This window comes from Tauraco erythrolophus, chromosome 17 (assembly GCF_009769465.1).
Source record: "Tauraco erythrolophus isolate bTauEry1 chromosome 17, bTauEry1.pri, whole genome shotgun sequence".
NCBI classification, from domain to species: domain Eukaryota; kingdom Metazoa; phylum Chordata; class Aves; order Musophagiformes; family Musophagidae; genus Tauraco; species Tauraco erythrolophus.
The window spans coordinates 12,174,925-12,187,649 of NC_141481.1; the positions used below are offsets into that span (position 1 = coordinate 12,174,925).

The window sequence follows — 12,725 nt, forward strand, 5'->3', positions numbered from 1 at the left end:
AAATAGCTTTTTTCCCTGCTGATCTCTAATAATCAGCGCGGGAGAAGAGGTCGGGAGGTCCCGTGCCATGTGGCTCCCGGGAGATCATCGCCTTCGTGGCAGGAGCTGCAGTGACCTGGCATTGGGGACAGAGACCTGGGGACAGAGACCTCCAGCTCCCACGGGCTGCAGCGAGGAGGTGCCGCCACGCTCGGGCTGTTCCTCCGATCGCTTCCAATACTGCAGGGCGCTCAGTTGGCTCATTAAGGGTTGCTGGGCTAATTAGTAGGATACATCTCAGTAGGAAAACAGGCGAATCGGGACAGCGTGGGGACGGCAGAGGCACGCTGCGCCGAGGTGTCCAAGACGCTGCTCTGCAAAGGGCAAAGAGACAAGAGTCTGTTAGGGACCTCGCCGCTGCTCTGGCAGCTTTGTGGGGGCTGCCAAAAACCCAGCGGTGCCGAGTGCTTGTCCAGCCTGTCCCACCACCAGTGGGCAGATGGGGGGCATTTAACTCCAGGGAAAGGAGCCTGGGCAGGAACTCAAGGTTTAGTAGAAACCTTTGACCCCAGAAAGCAAGCATAGGCTGAGCTCCTGGAGTGAGCCGGTGCAAGCCCATGTGCAGAATGCTCCCGGTTCGGGCATGGAGCACCCTGGAGCAGGGATGCCCGTTTTCGCTGCGGGGTGGTCAGGCACACATGCCCTCTCACACCATCCCTGCCGCTCGCTGGAGCACTGGCCATGGCCAAAAGCTGCTTTTTTCTGCCTGATTTAGACTAAGCCTGGAGCCTTGAAGCTCCCCAGCAATTTTCCCCTCGCGCTGACTCTCAAGTATATAATCAAAACAATTTGGGGGTTGGTGGTTGGGTGCCAGGAGGCGGACACGACTGCCTCTGCATAAAGCCTTCCCACCTGGGTTTTTGCGGAGGTTTGAAGCTCAAATCCCTGGAGAAGTGCGGGAAGGGCTGTGGAGGAGCTGGGGAAGGCAGGGCTGGGCAGGGATGTGCTGGCAGGGAGGGTGGTGCTCCCGACCCCATCTAACGCGCTCGTAGGTGGGGGAGCAAAGCAAAGCAGCCCTTCTCGCTGACACACCGATGGGCAAACGTACCTGTCGCTACTTGTTCTTTGCTCCCTTCTGTTTCTGCCGATATATTTTCTCTGTGAAAGGCCTGTGTTTGGGAGAATGGGAATTTGGGGAGAGACAAGAGAGGGGCAAAAGAAGGGGGAAGAATTAAAATCAAGACTACTGTGTGCTTTCCGCCCAGAAATTCTGCCCTTCATGGGTTGGCACAGTCCAACTATTCCTGTGCCATGGCAAGCCTCAGCTCAGTCTCTTTGGACCATGGAGCATCTCCAAGCTGCTCCCACTGAGGACCATCCCTGTGCCGAGCAGGATGAGGCTCAGCACATGCTCGGGCTCCCCCTGCAAGCAGACCAGCCTTGGCTCTTTTTGCATCTCCTCCTCCCTTGCAAATACAAAAGACCTTTCACTGCTAAAGTACAACTTCTGCTTCTGGGAATAATCCTGCGTTGCTCTGTCCTGGGCTATTGTGGTGCAAAACATCAGAGAAGCCCATGCAAGGAACTACAAAATGCAAGCTCTTCTTGCAAGGGTCTCTTCAGATGACACAGTAAGTCCTCTCGCTGCCTTCCTTATTGTTCTTGTATAGACAGAATCAGGCACCCGAACGAAAAAAAAAGATCTCGTTTCGATAAAAATAAACAAATGCATAAATGTTCCTAGAACTCAGCAAATAGTTTCAGAGAGGAATCTGCCCATTATGAAACAATTGAAAAACAATCGTCTGTTTTCCTTCTTTCCTGCTGAATTAATGGGAAAAAACATCTCTACTTCTGCAGTTCCCCGAAACCTCAGGAGTTAAAGCTGGCAGAAATAATGAGAAGCTCTCCAGTTTTGCAGAGCTACTCACCCCTCATACAGCACCGCGATTGTGTAGGAAATCGCCACTACAGCTGTCAGCAAAAGGCCAGCTGGGCTCGCATGCCTGTTTTGAAAGAGAAGGAAAAGATCAGGTAAGTACACAGGCTTACGCAAGACCTGGTTTAGAAAGTGAAATGAGACGCCGGGCTCCTCTCGCTCATTAAACAGAAGCAGACAAAAGGGTGGTGGGTTTTTTTTGTACTTAACGTTAACTGTCTTAGACAGATGTTTCTTGGCAAAGACTCTTCCCCAGCCTACCCCAGCGACTTCTTTTAAGTCTGATCCCTGCACGTCTCTGCTAAGACAGCTTCTGCTTTGATGCCAAGTCCTGAGATTCTAAGGCTGTTTAACAGCTGAGCACCTGCTTACAGACGGCTGTGGCTCCGAGTCGGCGCTGTAAGGGAAATGCCTGATGTGCACAGAAAGATGGGCCACCCAGGGTGCACGAGGCACCTGGCAGACAGAGCAGCGTATGGTACCGTATACATCGGAACGGCGGCTGAGCCATCGCAGGGCTGGGGATGGAAGGGGATGGAAAGGTCCACACCTGCCCTGGGAAGGGTGCTGGCGTGGATGCTGCGTTGGGGCTGGGTGCGTGGGGTGCTGGGGGCTCAGTTCACATTTAAACCCATTTCAAGATGTTTTAGGAGCACGTCCTGTCACCTCCCAAGGCCCAGCTGAATGGTGTCCTGCAGCAAGAGGTCACCAGGCACAGCGCGGGGGACCAATGCCACCCACTGCACCGCCTGGTTACGGGCAGGGGTGCTCGAGGGCTGTGGATGCGACAGGAGTGGCTGTTCCTTTTAGCATCGAGGCCGAAGAATTGGGACCAGAAAATCCCCATCACTTCCTGCTCTAAAGAGAGACATCAATGTAGGCAGCAAACCTGCACCACCCACTTGTGGCCACTTCTTGGATGCTTGGCCTGAAAGCGTCCAAGGCGGATGCTGCCAGTGAAGGCAGTGACGGCTTTGCTAAGGCACCAGGATTTCGGCGGGTGGGTTACAGTCCCCAAACCTGGAGCTGAGACCATCATGTCACGTGCAAACTCCCCCAGTTGACAGTGCCCACACCAGCAGCCGTTCCCCAGTCGCTAACCCAGCACCCATGAGCTCCCGGCCCCATCTCCCCAGCGAGACGTCTCGCTCACCACAACCACCAGCTCCCCTAAAACACCCTTTCTGCATCCTACGCCTCCAGTTAATGCCTCCAAGTGTTCCCTTTAATTAAGACACTGCTGATTGCCTTTAATTACTGGTTGCAGCTCAGCTCTGAGGCAGACAAGAGCTGGCTGTCAGCAAAAAAAAAGTACGTAGCTGGTCCTTGGTGAGGATAAACATCCTGCAAGCCTTGTGCAAGGGGACAAGTCCTGTTGGGAAAACACGCCTTGAGAGGAGAGACCAAACCACCTAAACCTCATACTGGACCTGCCGTCAGGTGCTGCTCGGCCACATCAGTTCCTGGATAGACGCACACAAATCTTCACCTTTTCACTGTTTCCATTTTGCAATAAGTTCTCCCCTCATTAAGAAGCATCGGGTAACTTCTTCCTCTCCCAACCCCCCCGCTATTACATGCTTAGTCATGTCTTCTCCTTGATTCCTATCGGAGAGAACAAATTTGCATGATTGTTTGTTGACAGCAAGACCTCTAATTGCATCATTTGGCTGCAGCTCCAGCTCTGATTTACACAGCCTGTTGCCATGAGTTAAAACACTTCCCTACCAGAGATACACAAAGCTGTCCCCAAACAGCTCATGCTCCATTTGTCTTTCAGGGAGAAACGAGGTTGCTTGTCGCCTGCGACGAGAAGCATTGGTCAGGGTGAGTTGTCTCTCTCATCTTATGAGCTTGTCCTACTTATTAGGCAACAGCTCATGTCTTAGCAGAGTGGACAAAGACTCATCCAGGAAGGTTTCGTGGTCTTGGCAGGACTTTTTTTGGGCAGAAAAATCTGTGCATCCCCAACCCCTGCTGCAGCTCCCCATGTTGTCTCCGAGAGCAGTGGTGGAGGGGTCGCATCCTTCCCCACTGGCCTCGCTGGTCCTGGGTGCTGAACGCGGGACACTTGCTTTGCCCTTTCCTGCTGAAGCTCCTGTTTTCATGGTGATGGGCAGAGGTGCCATCTCCAATGTCTTTGGCAGACACGGTTATTTTGGCTGCGGAGCCACCGTTAGTCGAGGTGGGGATAGCTGTAATATCCTGCAAGGGAGAAAACAGCGGCTCTCGTCCCATGTGATGCTTTTAAGGTTGAACTGGAGATGGAAAGGCAGGCTGGCCGGAGCACTGCCAGGCTTGCTTACATTACGTGGTTACGTGCCCTTACAGGTGAAAATGAATCAATCCTTTGGGCTCCGATGCCATCATATGGAGCATGATACATGGCTGAGGGAGGACAAATACGCTCTATGGTTTAAGTCTGACCAAAACCAGATGGAAAACACATTCCTCCGGCATCTCTCCCACTGCCATGGAGCCAGGACATTAGCTCTGGCCTCCGAGGGCAGACACCTAACATCTTCTGAAAGCCCTGGGAGCTCAGAAGAGACCTGGGACCTCTCAAAAACCTCATCAACCCGAGCCGAGATCCCAGGGAAGAGAAAATGTCAAAAACACCCCGTGAAGGGTTGTGCAGAGCTTCCCCAGGGCAGGAGGGCAGTGTCCTGGTGCCACTTTGCACAGCTCCAGCAATTTGTTAACAGCAATTATTTGTCACGCCTTGCTGCCCTTTATGGTGGCAGCCTTTTAATGAGAAAAAAGAGGCAATCACACCCTTGTCTCGAGTTGCTTTTGCCCAGGATTGGGGTGGAACACCAAGCATCGTGTACCCGGTGCGAGGCTGCTCTCTCGCAGGGCAAAGAAGGGATTTCTGCGATAGAAACAGCTCAGGAAGGTTCAGCTGGTTCTGCAAAGGTTCTAGGAAATAGCTCAATGCTCATCTTAAAAAAAATAAAAATCTCCTTATAATTTCTCCTGGTCAAATTCCTCATTTTGTGCTGTTGCGAGGGTGATGGTGCCAGTTGCTCTCCCGCCCCGCCTCTGCCCCACTCCCCCCCAGCAACATCCATGCTGCCATCGTGCCGCTGCCGACCCCACGGCTGCCTCTCCTGCCCGGCACCACCGTGACTGCAGCAGTGCGCTCACCCCGGCTCCTGTGCACCATTTTCCCAGGGTCTGGACCCAATCCAGTGCCGTGGGTTTGCCAGGAAGGCAAACAGCCTCGTGCAGCCTGCCCTGACGGCATGGGGGGGGGCTGGAATTTCAAGTGCAGAACAAACAGCAGCAAGGCTCGGCGGAGAAAGGACAGAAACCATCAGCTTTACTTATTACCAGAGGCCAGAAAGCGCTGCACACGTGGCTGGAAAGGTGACTGGGAAGTGGCAAAGCACTTCATTTCTTCCACCGAAGTAGAAGAGAGGTGGCCACACTCAGCAGCACCAGTGCAAAGTACCTAACGATAAAGGCCCGTCGCGCTCTACTCGCTCCCGACGTAACAACAGCCAGGGTTGTGTTTTTTTTTTTTCTCCTGGGCAAATAAATAAAATGTGATATTAAATGAAAACCACATAAAACTTGTTACACAGAATAGAGTATATTGCTCATTTGCTGCTAAATTACAGCCTATTCATTTCCTCCTAAGCGGGCTATTGAGCCGTGCTGTATCACGAGGAGCGCTTCGGAAGTGTTATCGCCGTGCAGTGGGGGAAAGGGTGTGTTGGCTTGTTTCGTTTTTTTTTTTTCAGAGGTAATTACAGGGTCACACTGATCCCCGGTATCAGCGCCCTGCCCCTGCTGAGTTGACACCCGGCATGAATTCGGCCCTGACTGTTGATTTTTCCACGTGCAGAGCCTGCCAAGGACCAGCTCATTCAGCTGCAGAGCATTTGCTGATGCTTCTTCTCCCCAGCACTTGGCCGTTATTTATTTTTCTACAATTAATGCTACAAGTCTTTTATGACAGCAGAGATTTTGCATGCACAAAAATAGTCGGGAAGCGAGAAGTCGGGACATCTCGTGCTTTGCCTGACATTTTTTTTGTTGACTGCCACCACCAAGAGTTCCTTTGGCCCTTGATACAGCCTGACACCCTATCATAGAATCAGAGAATCACAGAATGGTTTGGGTTGGAAGGGACCTCAAAGATCATCTAGTTCCAACCCCCTGCCATGGGCAGCGACACCCTCCACTACACCAGGTTGCCCAAAGCCTCATCCAAGCTGGCCTTGAACACTTCCAGGGATAGGGCAGCCATAACATCTCTGGGCAACCTGTGCCAGTGCCTCACCACCCTCAATTGTAAAAAGTTTCTTCCTTATATCTAATCTAAATCTCCCCTCTTTCAGTTTAAAGCCATTGCCTCGTGTCCTATCACTACACGCCCTTGTCCAAAGCCCCTCTCCAGCTTTCTTGTAGCCCCTTTAGGTACTGGAAGGCTGCTGGAAGGTCTCCCTGGAGCCTTCTCTTCTCCAGGCTGAACAGCCCCAACTCTCTCAGCCTGTCTCCATAGCAGAGGTGCTCCAGCCCTCGGATCATCTTCGTGGCCTCCTCTGGACCCGCTCCAACAGCTCCATGTCCTTCTGATGTTGGGGATCCCAGAGCTGAACACAGCACTGCGGGGGGTGGTCTCACGAGAGCAGAGTAGAGGGGCAGAATCCCCTGCCTCGACCTGCTGCCCACACTGCTGTGGATGCAGCCCAGGATACTATTGGCTTTCTGGGCTGCCAGTGCACATTGCCAGCTCATGTTGAGCTTCTCATCAACCAACACCCCCAAGTCCTTCTCCCCAGGCTGCTCTCAATCCCTTCTCCACACAGCCTGTACTAGTGGTTGCCCCACCGCACACAGACCCCACGCTTGCCCTACAACCGGTGCTGTTTGCAGGGGCACGTACTCACATGAGGGACCAGCCCAGGTAGACGGCTGTGCTGCCCCAGTACATGGGATTATCCAGGACGCTGAAGGGGAAGCTGGTCACTTTTGCCTCCATCAGGATGCCAAAATAATCACCTACAGAGCAAACAGAGGGTTTCTCGTTAGGCTACACGAAGCTGGGAGTCACTGTGGGGGGCTTTGGCACACTGATACCCTCCCTGTGGCACGGGGCATCCCTGCCAGGGACGCAGAGCGAAGGCGAACAAGGGGTTTCGCTGTTGACTTCCAGGCTGAGAAAATAGCAACAAATAGGTTGGCTGTTCACTCTGTGACTATCAGCTTTTCCGGGAATGGCTCTTTGCCCACGAGGAAGGTTTGTGCCTTGTAGTGAGGCTATGGCAGCCACGTCCCTCATCGGGAGGCAGCTCTCAAGGCCCCAACTGGCTGATTCTGGCTTTCTCATTTGAAAACTGCCCGTCTGATGCCACTTGATGAGGAAGCAAGTGCATAGGATCAAATCCATTTAATGGGGGAAAAAGCCCAGCATGCTGTAATGGTGTTTCGAGATGTTATAATCACGACCGCCACCACCAAATGCCCTCATTCAGTGTCACCCTTATCTCACAGTTCAGAGAAATTTCTCAGAATTTCAGAAAATAGCACCTCTGCCTACAAAACACTCAATTATCGGCATCATGATGATGATGATAATAGGTGATTGTCATCTGTAATGAGGAAAGCTTTCAGAACTGTCAGCACCCAACCAGCTTCCTATCCACCTCGGAGTCATCCTTCCACCCTCCTGAAAGGAGCCGGGAAAAAAATACGACAAGCAAGGAGATGTTGTGCAGCTCGCAAGCGGCATTTCAGTGGGGGAGAAAGGGCTGGGATGCTGAGCTCTGATTTCTGCTGGTCTTACAAGCGAGACCACAAAGCCCAGTAAGGATTTTGCTCCGTGCCCACTGCACAAGACGCAGCATCAATCAGCGAGGAGCAGTGCTGGTCCATCAGCTCAAGGAGCTGCCACTGCCCTGGGTCGTGTTCCCGGCTTTGCTGCCAGCCCGTTCCTGTTCCCTGACCTTGGGCAAGTCTCCTCCGTCCCTCCCAGTGCTATTGTGCACCGATCATAATATCAGTCTTTCTTATAGCGGGGATGGTGGTGAGGATTAATGTATGGTGAGAAAGTGCTTGCAAATCCAGATAAAAGGCATTACGGGAGTGCAAACTATTCAAGGTTATTATTATTACCTGGATCGTAGTGTAATTTCTTTGACCTCACACAGTGCAAAAACATTTATTTCTAAGGATAAACAGCGCCTGCCCAATTAGACAATGCTTTTGGGCTTTAACTACAGGCCACTAAGTGAGATAATTGCCCGGTATTCATACTATATGTTCTCACAGTTACTTGGCAATGCATCTCGGAGATTGTTCTGGTAGAAAGAACACATCACCCCCTGCCACAGCCCATTTCTGTGCTTTCTTATGTGTCAAAATGCTTCATTATACCCTGCCCGCCCTCGCCTTTGGGCTCAACACCTCGCTCCGCGAACGGCGCTGGCACCAGGAAGGTTCACACAAAGCCCTAGGTCTGTGGGGCTGGCAGGGGCTTATCTGTGCTGGGCACCAGTGGGACCCTCCGGGCAGGAGCCCAGCAAGCAAAAGCACACAGCAGCTGGGGGGAACAGGCAGCGCCCCCCGAACACAAGCTTTTCCGATGTAAACCTACACAGTTAAACGAACATGATCACCAGAGAGGACCTGAGATGTTTTTCTCTTCAGGCAGGTGCTCAGGGAAAGGACTGCGCATTGGTTTGCACTGCATCAGCCTGGGCATCGCCGGTGCCGCCGCTACGCCCTCAAAACAGGAACCCGCACCTTGCCAGGCTGAGGGACCTTGGCATCTCATTTGGGTTGGATTTTGCCGGAGGTCAGCATAACCATCTCGCAGCACAGGGCAGACGCTTCGGATCGCAGCAGCAAAAAGCCATTTGATGGACTCCGCAGGGCCCCCCGTGGCCCCCGGAGCCCGACCTGGGCTGAAACGCCACCTCCGCTTCCCTCCGGGAGCCGCCGGCTCCACTGTAGCCCAGTGACAGACTTCGGTCAAGTCAGATTTACTTGAAATCTTGGTCAGCGCTGGAAGGAACCGCGCTCGGGTGCCAGACAGATGGGCTCAGACAGGCAGAGCCGCCTCTCGGTGCCCTCGGCCTCCGGGAAGTCAAATCCTTGTTACTACGTTTGTCGGGAAATAGGGCGAACAGCGAGGCAGAAGGTGCTGAACTGATGTCTGAATCCCTGCGAGGGCACGGTGTGGAGACGGGGTGCCAGGCGGGTTGCTCTGCCGGGGCGAGGGGCCGCATCCAGCCCCTGAGAACAGAAGCTGGGGTCGGTGCTGCTGGGCAGCAGATGGGGTGGCACAGAAAGGCTCGTTGCAGAAGGGTGACTCGTGGCTCCCACTGCACCGTTCAGGCAAAACTACAGAGACAAAAGTGCTCTGCAGCTGCTCCAAAGCTTAAATGTGCTGGTAAAGAGGAATCTAATGGGCAGCTCCAGTGCAGTCTCCGTGCCCTGAGTGGTTTAGCTCTCACTGCTGTAGGAAAACCCAAAGGGAAGGGTCAAATGCTGTTCCAATAAGTTTTTTAAGTGCTTCAGTGATAGAGGCTCTCTCAAATTTTCTCTCGAGCTCAGATATTGACTGTGAGAAGAAGCTGGATGATGTTATAACCCCCTTCTTAACGAAACAGCGCAGCCCTTTGCCACCTGCAGTGACAAGTGTGATGGGTGCTGGGGGCTCCTGCCCCTCCCACAGCCCCAGTACATCACTGAAACTCTCCATGCAGGGGGACCTTGGAAGTCCCAGTCCCAGGTGAGTCCTGAGCAAGAGAACATCCCACGTGAGATCCTGGGGAGACCAGCAGACCCCTCGTCTTCCCCACGGCTTGGTAAGAAACTGCACTGAACAGTATTCTCCATTGAGTTAGGACTCGTGGAGGCTTACACGGAGCTGAGAAGCCACTCTCAGTCCAAGGATGGATGCTCTGCAGGGCTTCAGCTGGGCCGTGCCTCTGTGGCACAGAGGTCCTGAGCCAGCCTGGCTGCACCAGCACATGTTCTTGGCATCTCCCCACCCTGACTCAGCTCTGCCCCGGTGCCTGTCATGCCCCGGTTAGCAGAGAGGGATGGCCTGGCCCCTCGCTGCGTCACGCAAGGCTCGAAGCCATGCAGACTCAACCTGTGCTGGTGGCAGGGAGAGCCTCCACCGGCACAGAGGATGAAGAAGTGCCCGATACAGGCCACTAACTCCTGCCTCTTCCCTGCCCGGGGGGATAGAGGAGCCACCGGTCGTGCAGAGCGGAGCGGGACGGGGCTTACGCTGAGCCTGACTCACTTGTTTGCTTTTCCCCAGCGGTTCAAGCCCAGTGGATCCTCCTGGTCAGATGAATCAGGCTTTACGTAAAAACCCCAGACCTGGCTGAACCTCAGGAGCGTTCAAGCAGCTCTCTCCGGCGGGTTACTCCTGTGCCCGGCCTCTGTGGGCATGTCTCCGCGGGCACAGCATCGCTCCTGGGGGCTGCGGGCGATTTCGGAGGATACTGGTGGCTGGTAGCTGGGGGACAGGGGTGTAACGTGGGGCCAGGAGCTGAAGTGTGAGGGCACGTGTTCAGGAGCACTGAGCTCTATTTCTGGCAGCAGGATCTTGGCCAACTCAACACATTTCTTTGCAGCTCCACTTGAAACCAGGAAGGCTTATTACCTCCCTCTCTTCTTCCTGGCGACGCTGCAGGGGCTAATTGAATTTGGTTTGTAAAGCACTTGCAAAAGCACAGCCTAAATGCAGTGTCAAAGCTGGGGCTGTGATTATTGCAGCCAGCGGGAGCTGCCCCTTTCCTTCGGTATTTATTGTTCCTGTCTCTATTTTATTTTTATGAATTCCACACATACTGGCATGTTTTTAAAGTCAACAACGCTAATAGAATTACTCTCTAAACGCGAAAGAAGGCACAGTGGAAAATGCCTTCTGCCATAAAGCGGCAGATAAAAGGATCTGTCAACAAATGTCAGGTTTATTGCAGCGGGAAGAGCAAATGAGATCCTGCGTTGGCACGTGTGTCGAGCATGTGGGGGCTCAGAGCAAGGCTGCCCGATGGCTCGTACCCGCTGCGCCGGTGCTGACCTGCTCGCGGGGTCTGGACTTGGGGTCCCTTTTCTGGAGAGCATTTGGACTGTCAGACGATCAGCTGCTTCCTAAAATTTCAGGCCTGACAGTGAAGGTGATGGGACTCAGTATATAAAATCCCTACATGATCTTCTCCATGAGAGGTAACGGCATGGTTAGATCTACCACGCTTTGGTACCATAAAGCCAAGATCAAATCTAACAGCTCTGCTGGCAAAGACGAGGAAATTACTAGACTCTGCCCTAGGAAAAGACACCGGCAAGGACTAAATGCACTTTCTGGTTAAGCTGTTGAATATTCAGTGCTTACCTAGGAATGTCCCGGTGAATCCCAGTGCTAAGAAGCTGGAGACGACAAATAAGGTCCCCACAGCCAAGATGGCCAAGCCCAAATAATAGGCCCAGTGGCAGTCTAAGCCCTCCAGCTTCGGCTGGCTCTTCATGGCTTCGGTGAAGCTGTCAGAGAGACAACAAGGGCTGTTAATAGTGGTGACTCATGACTAACACCACCCACCTGGGAGATGCAGAGCTTTGGCAGAGGATGCTGCCAAGGAGGACACTTCACCAGGTCCCTTCTTCCACCTGGACCTACTCAACCTCCCAATGTGAGAAGCAAGGAGCCAAAGTCTTGTGAGCAACCAGGGCTTGACCCAGGGCAGCTACTTCTACTTGCAGCACTTGCTCACTGCTGGAAGCACCAACCTCACTGAACCACAATATCAAAAGCTTTACCTTGTTCTCCAAACCCCAGGTCTCGTCGTGACTGTGAGCTCTGGGAAAGACACCCTTGCAAACGCTGGAGGCTGCGATGCCTCGGCACGGGACTTGAAGGGTTGGGAACAATTGGCTGGGTTATCTCGTGTTCCCACCCCCGTTCCCCTCCATCAAAATATTTTGCAGCGTTCATGTGGTAGCCACGTGCCCAGGAATGATTCACGGCTGAAGCCTGACAGTCAGGGGGAGGTTGGAACGGCGAAAGGAAAATACTAGAGACGCGCGTTTTCAAGTGCGAACGCAGCTCCTCGGCTCCGGGCTTGTTCAGGCATTTCGGGTCTGACCTTCTAAATACTCGTTTGTGAGTGCAATAATTGTGACCCCCCTTTTAGCCCCCTGACCTCTGCCCAGAGCAGGGCTTGGCAGGCTCAGCATCTCGCATAGCTCCGACACAAGCCGATGCCTACAAAGCAGCTAATGCCATGATTAAAAAAAAAAATGCCCACTGATAATAGTGGGAGGAGATAACAGACCCGTGGAGCCGCACACAGTGTTTCTCCACATGCTGCTGACACATGAGGTAGGAAACTTTGAGCCTTTTTTTATTACTGAGCACCCTGGAGGCTGAAATTCAAGTGGAATAACAGCTCTGCCGCGCCTCCGGCCACCGCTGCCTGCCAGGGCCGGGCCGGGAGAGCTGCTCCTGCCCAAGCTCCCGGGCTCCTTGGCTGGAAAGTGCTTCCATGACGTTACCTGCAGGGTTTGGGATAGGTTTGTTTCCCCGATGTCCAGCTTCCCCAAGCCTTGCAAACCGCTGGATTATTCTCTGTTGCCCAAATGAAAGCTGAGAGAGACAATCCTGCCTGCCTGGCTGACGGACAAGCAGCTGGAAACGCACCTTTTGCAGGCTCAGAGACCAGACAGCAAGTTACATGCACCAGGCAAAGTCCAGGATGATATTTAAACCTCGTGGTTTAGGGACCTGGATGGTATTTTTTGTTTTCCTTGGAGCTCGTTCCTACTAGGTTTTCTACCGTCG

The 12,725-nt window shown here is 53.2% G+C and overlaps 1 protein-coding gene across 1 annotated transcript in view; it reads right to left on the reverse strand.

The window, feature by feature from the left end:
- Positions 1 to 324: 324 nt before the first annotated feature.
- PEMT (phosphatidylethanolamine N-methyltransferase) overlaps positions 325 to 12,725 on the reverse strand; it is a 41,750-nt gene continuing 29,349 nt past the window's right edge. The window contains exons 4-8 of the mRNA XM_086622405.1: positions 11,283 to 11,428; positions 6,817 to 6,928; positions 1,911 to 1,985; positions 1,088 to 1,148; positions 325 to 353 (exon numbers count right to left, since the gene is read on the reverse strand). Of these exons, the coding sequence (XP_086478531.1) occupies positions 1,094 to 1,148; positions 1,911 to 1,985; positions 6,817 to 6,928; positions 11,283 to 11,428 (388 nt within the window). The 3' untranslated portion in view covers positions 325 to 353; positions 1,088 to 1,093. The remainder of the gene's footprint in view (positions 354 to 1,087; positions 1,149 to 1,910; positions 1,986 to 6,816; positions 6,929 to 11,282; positions 11,429 to 12,725) is intronic.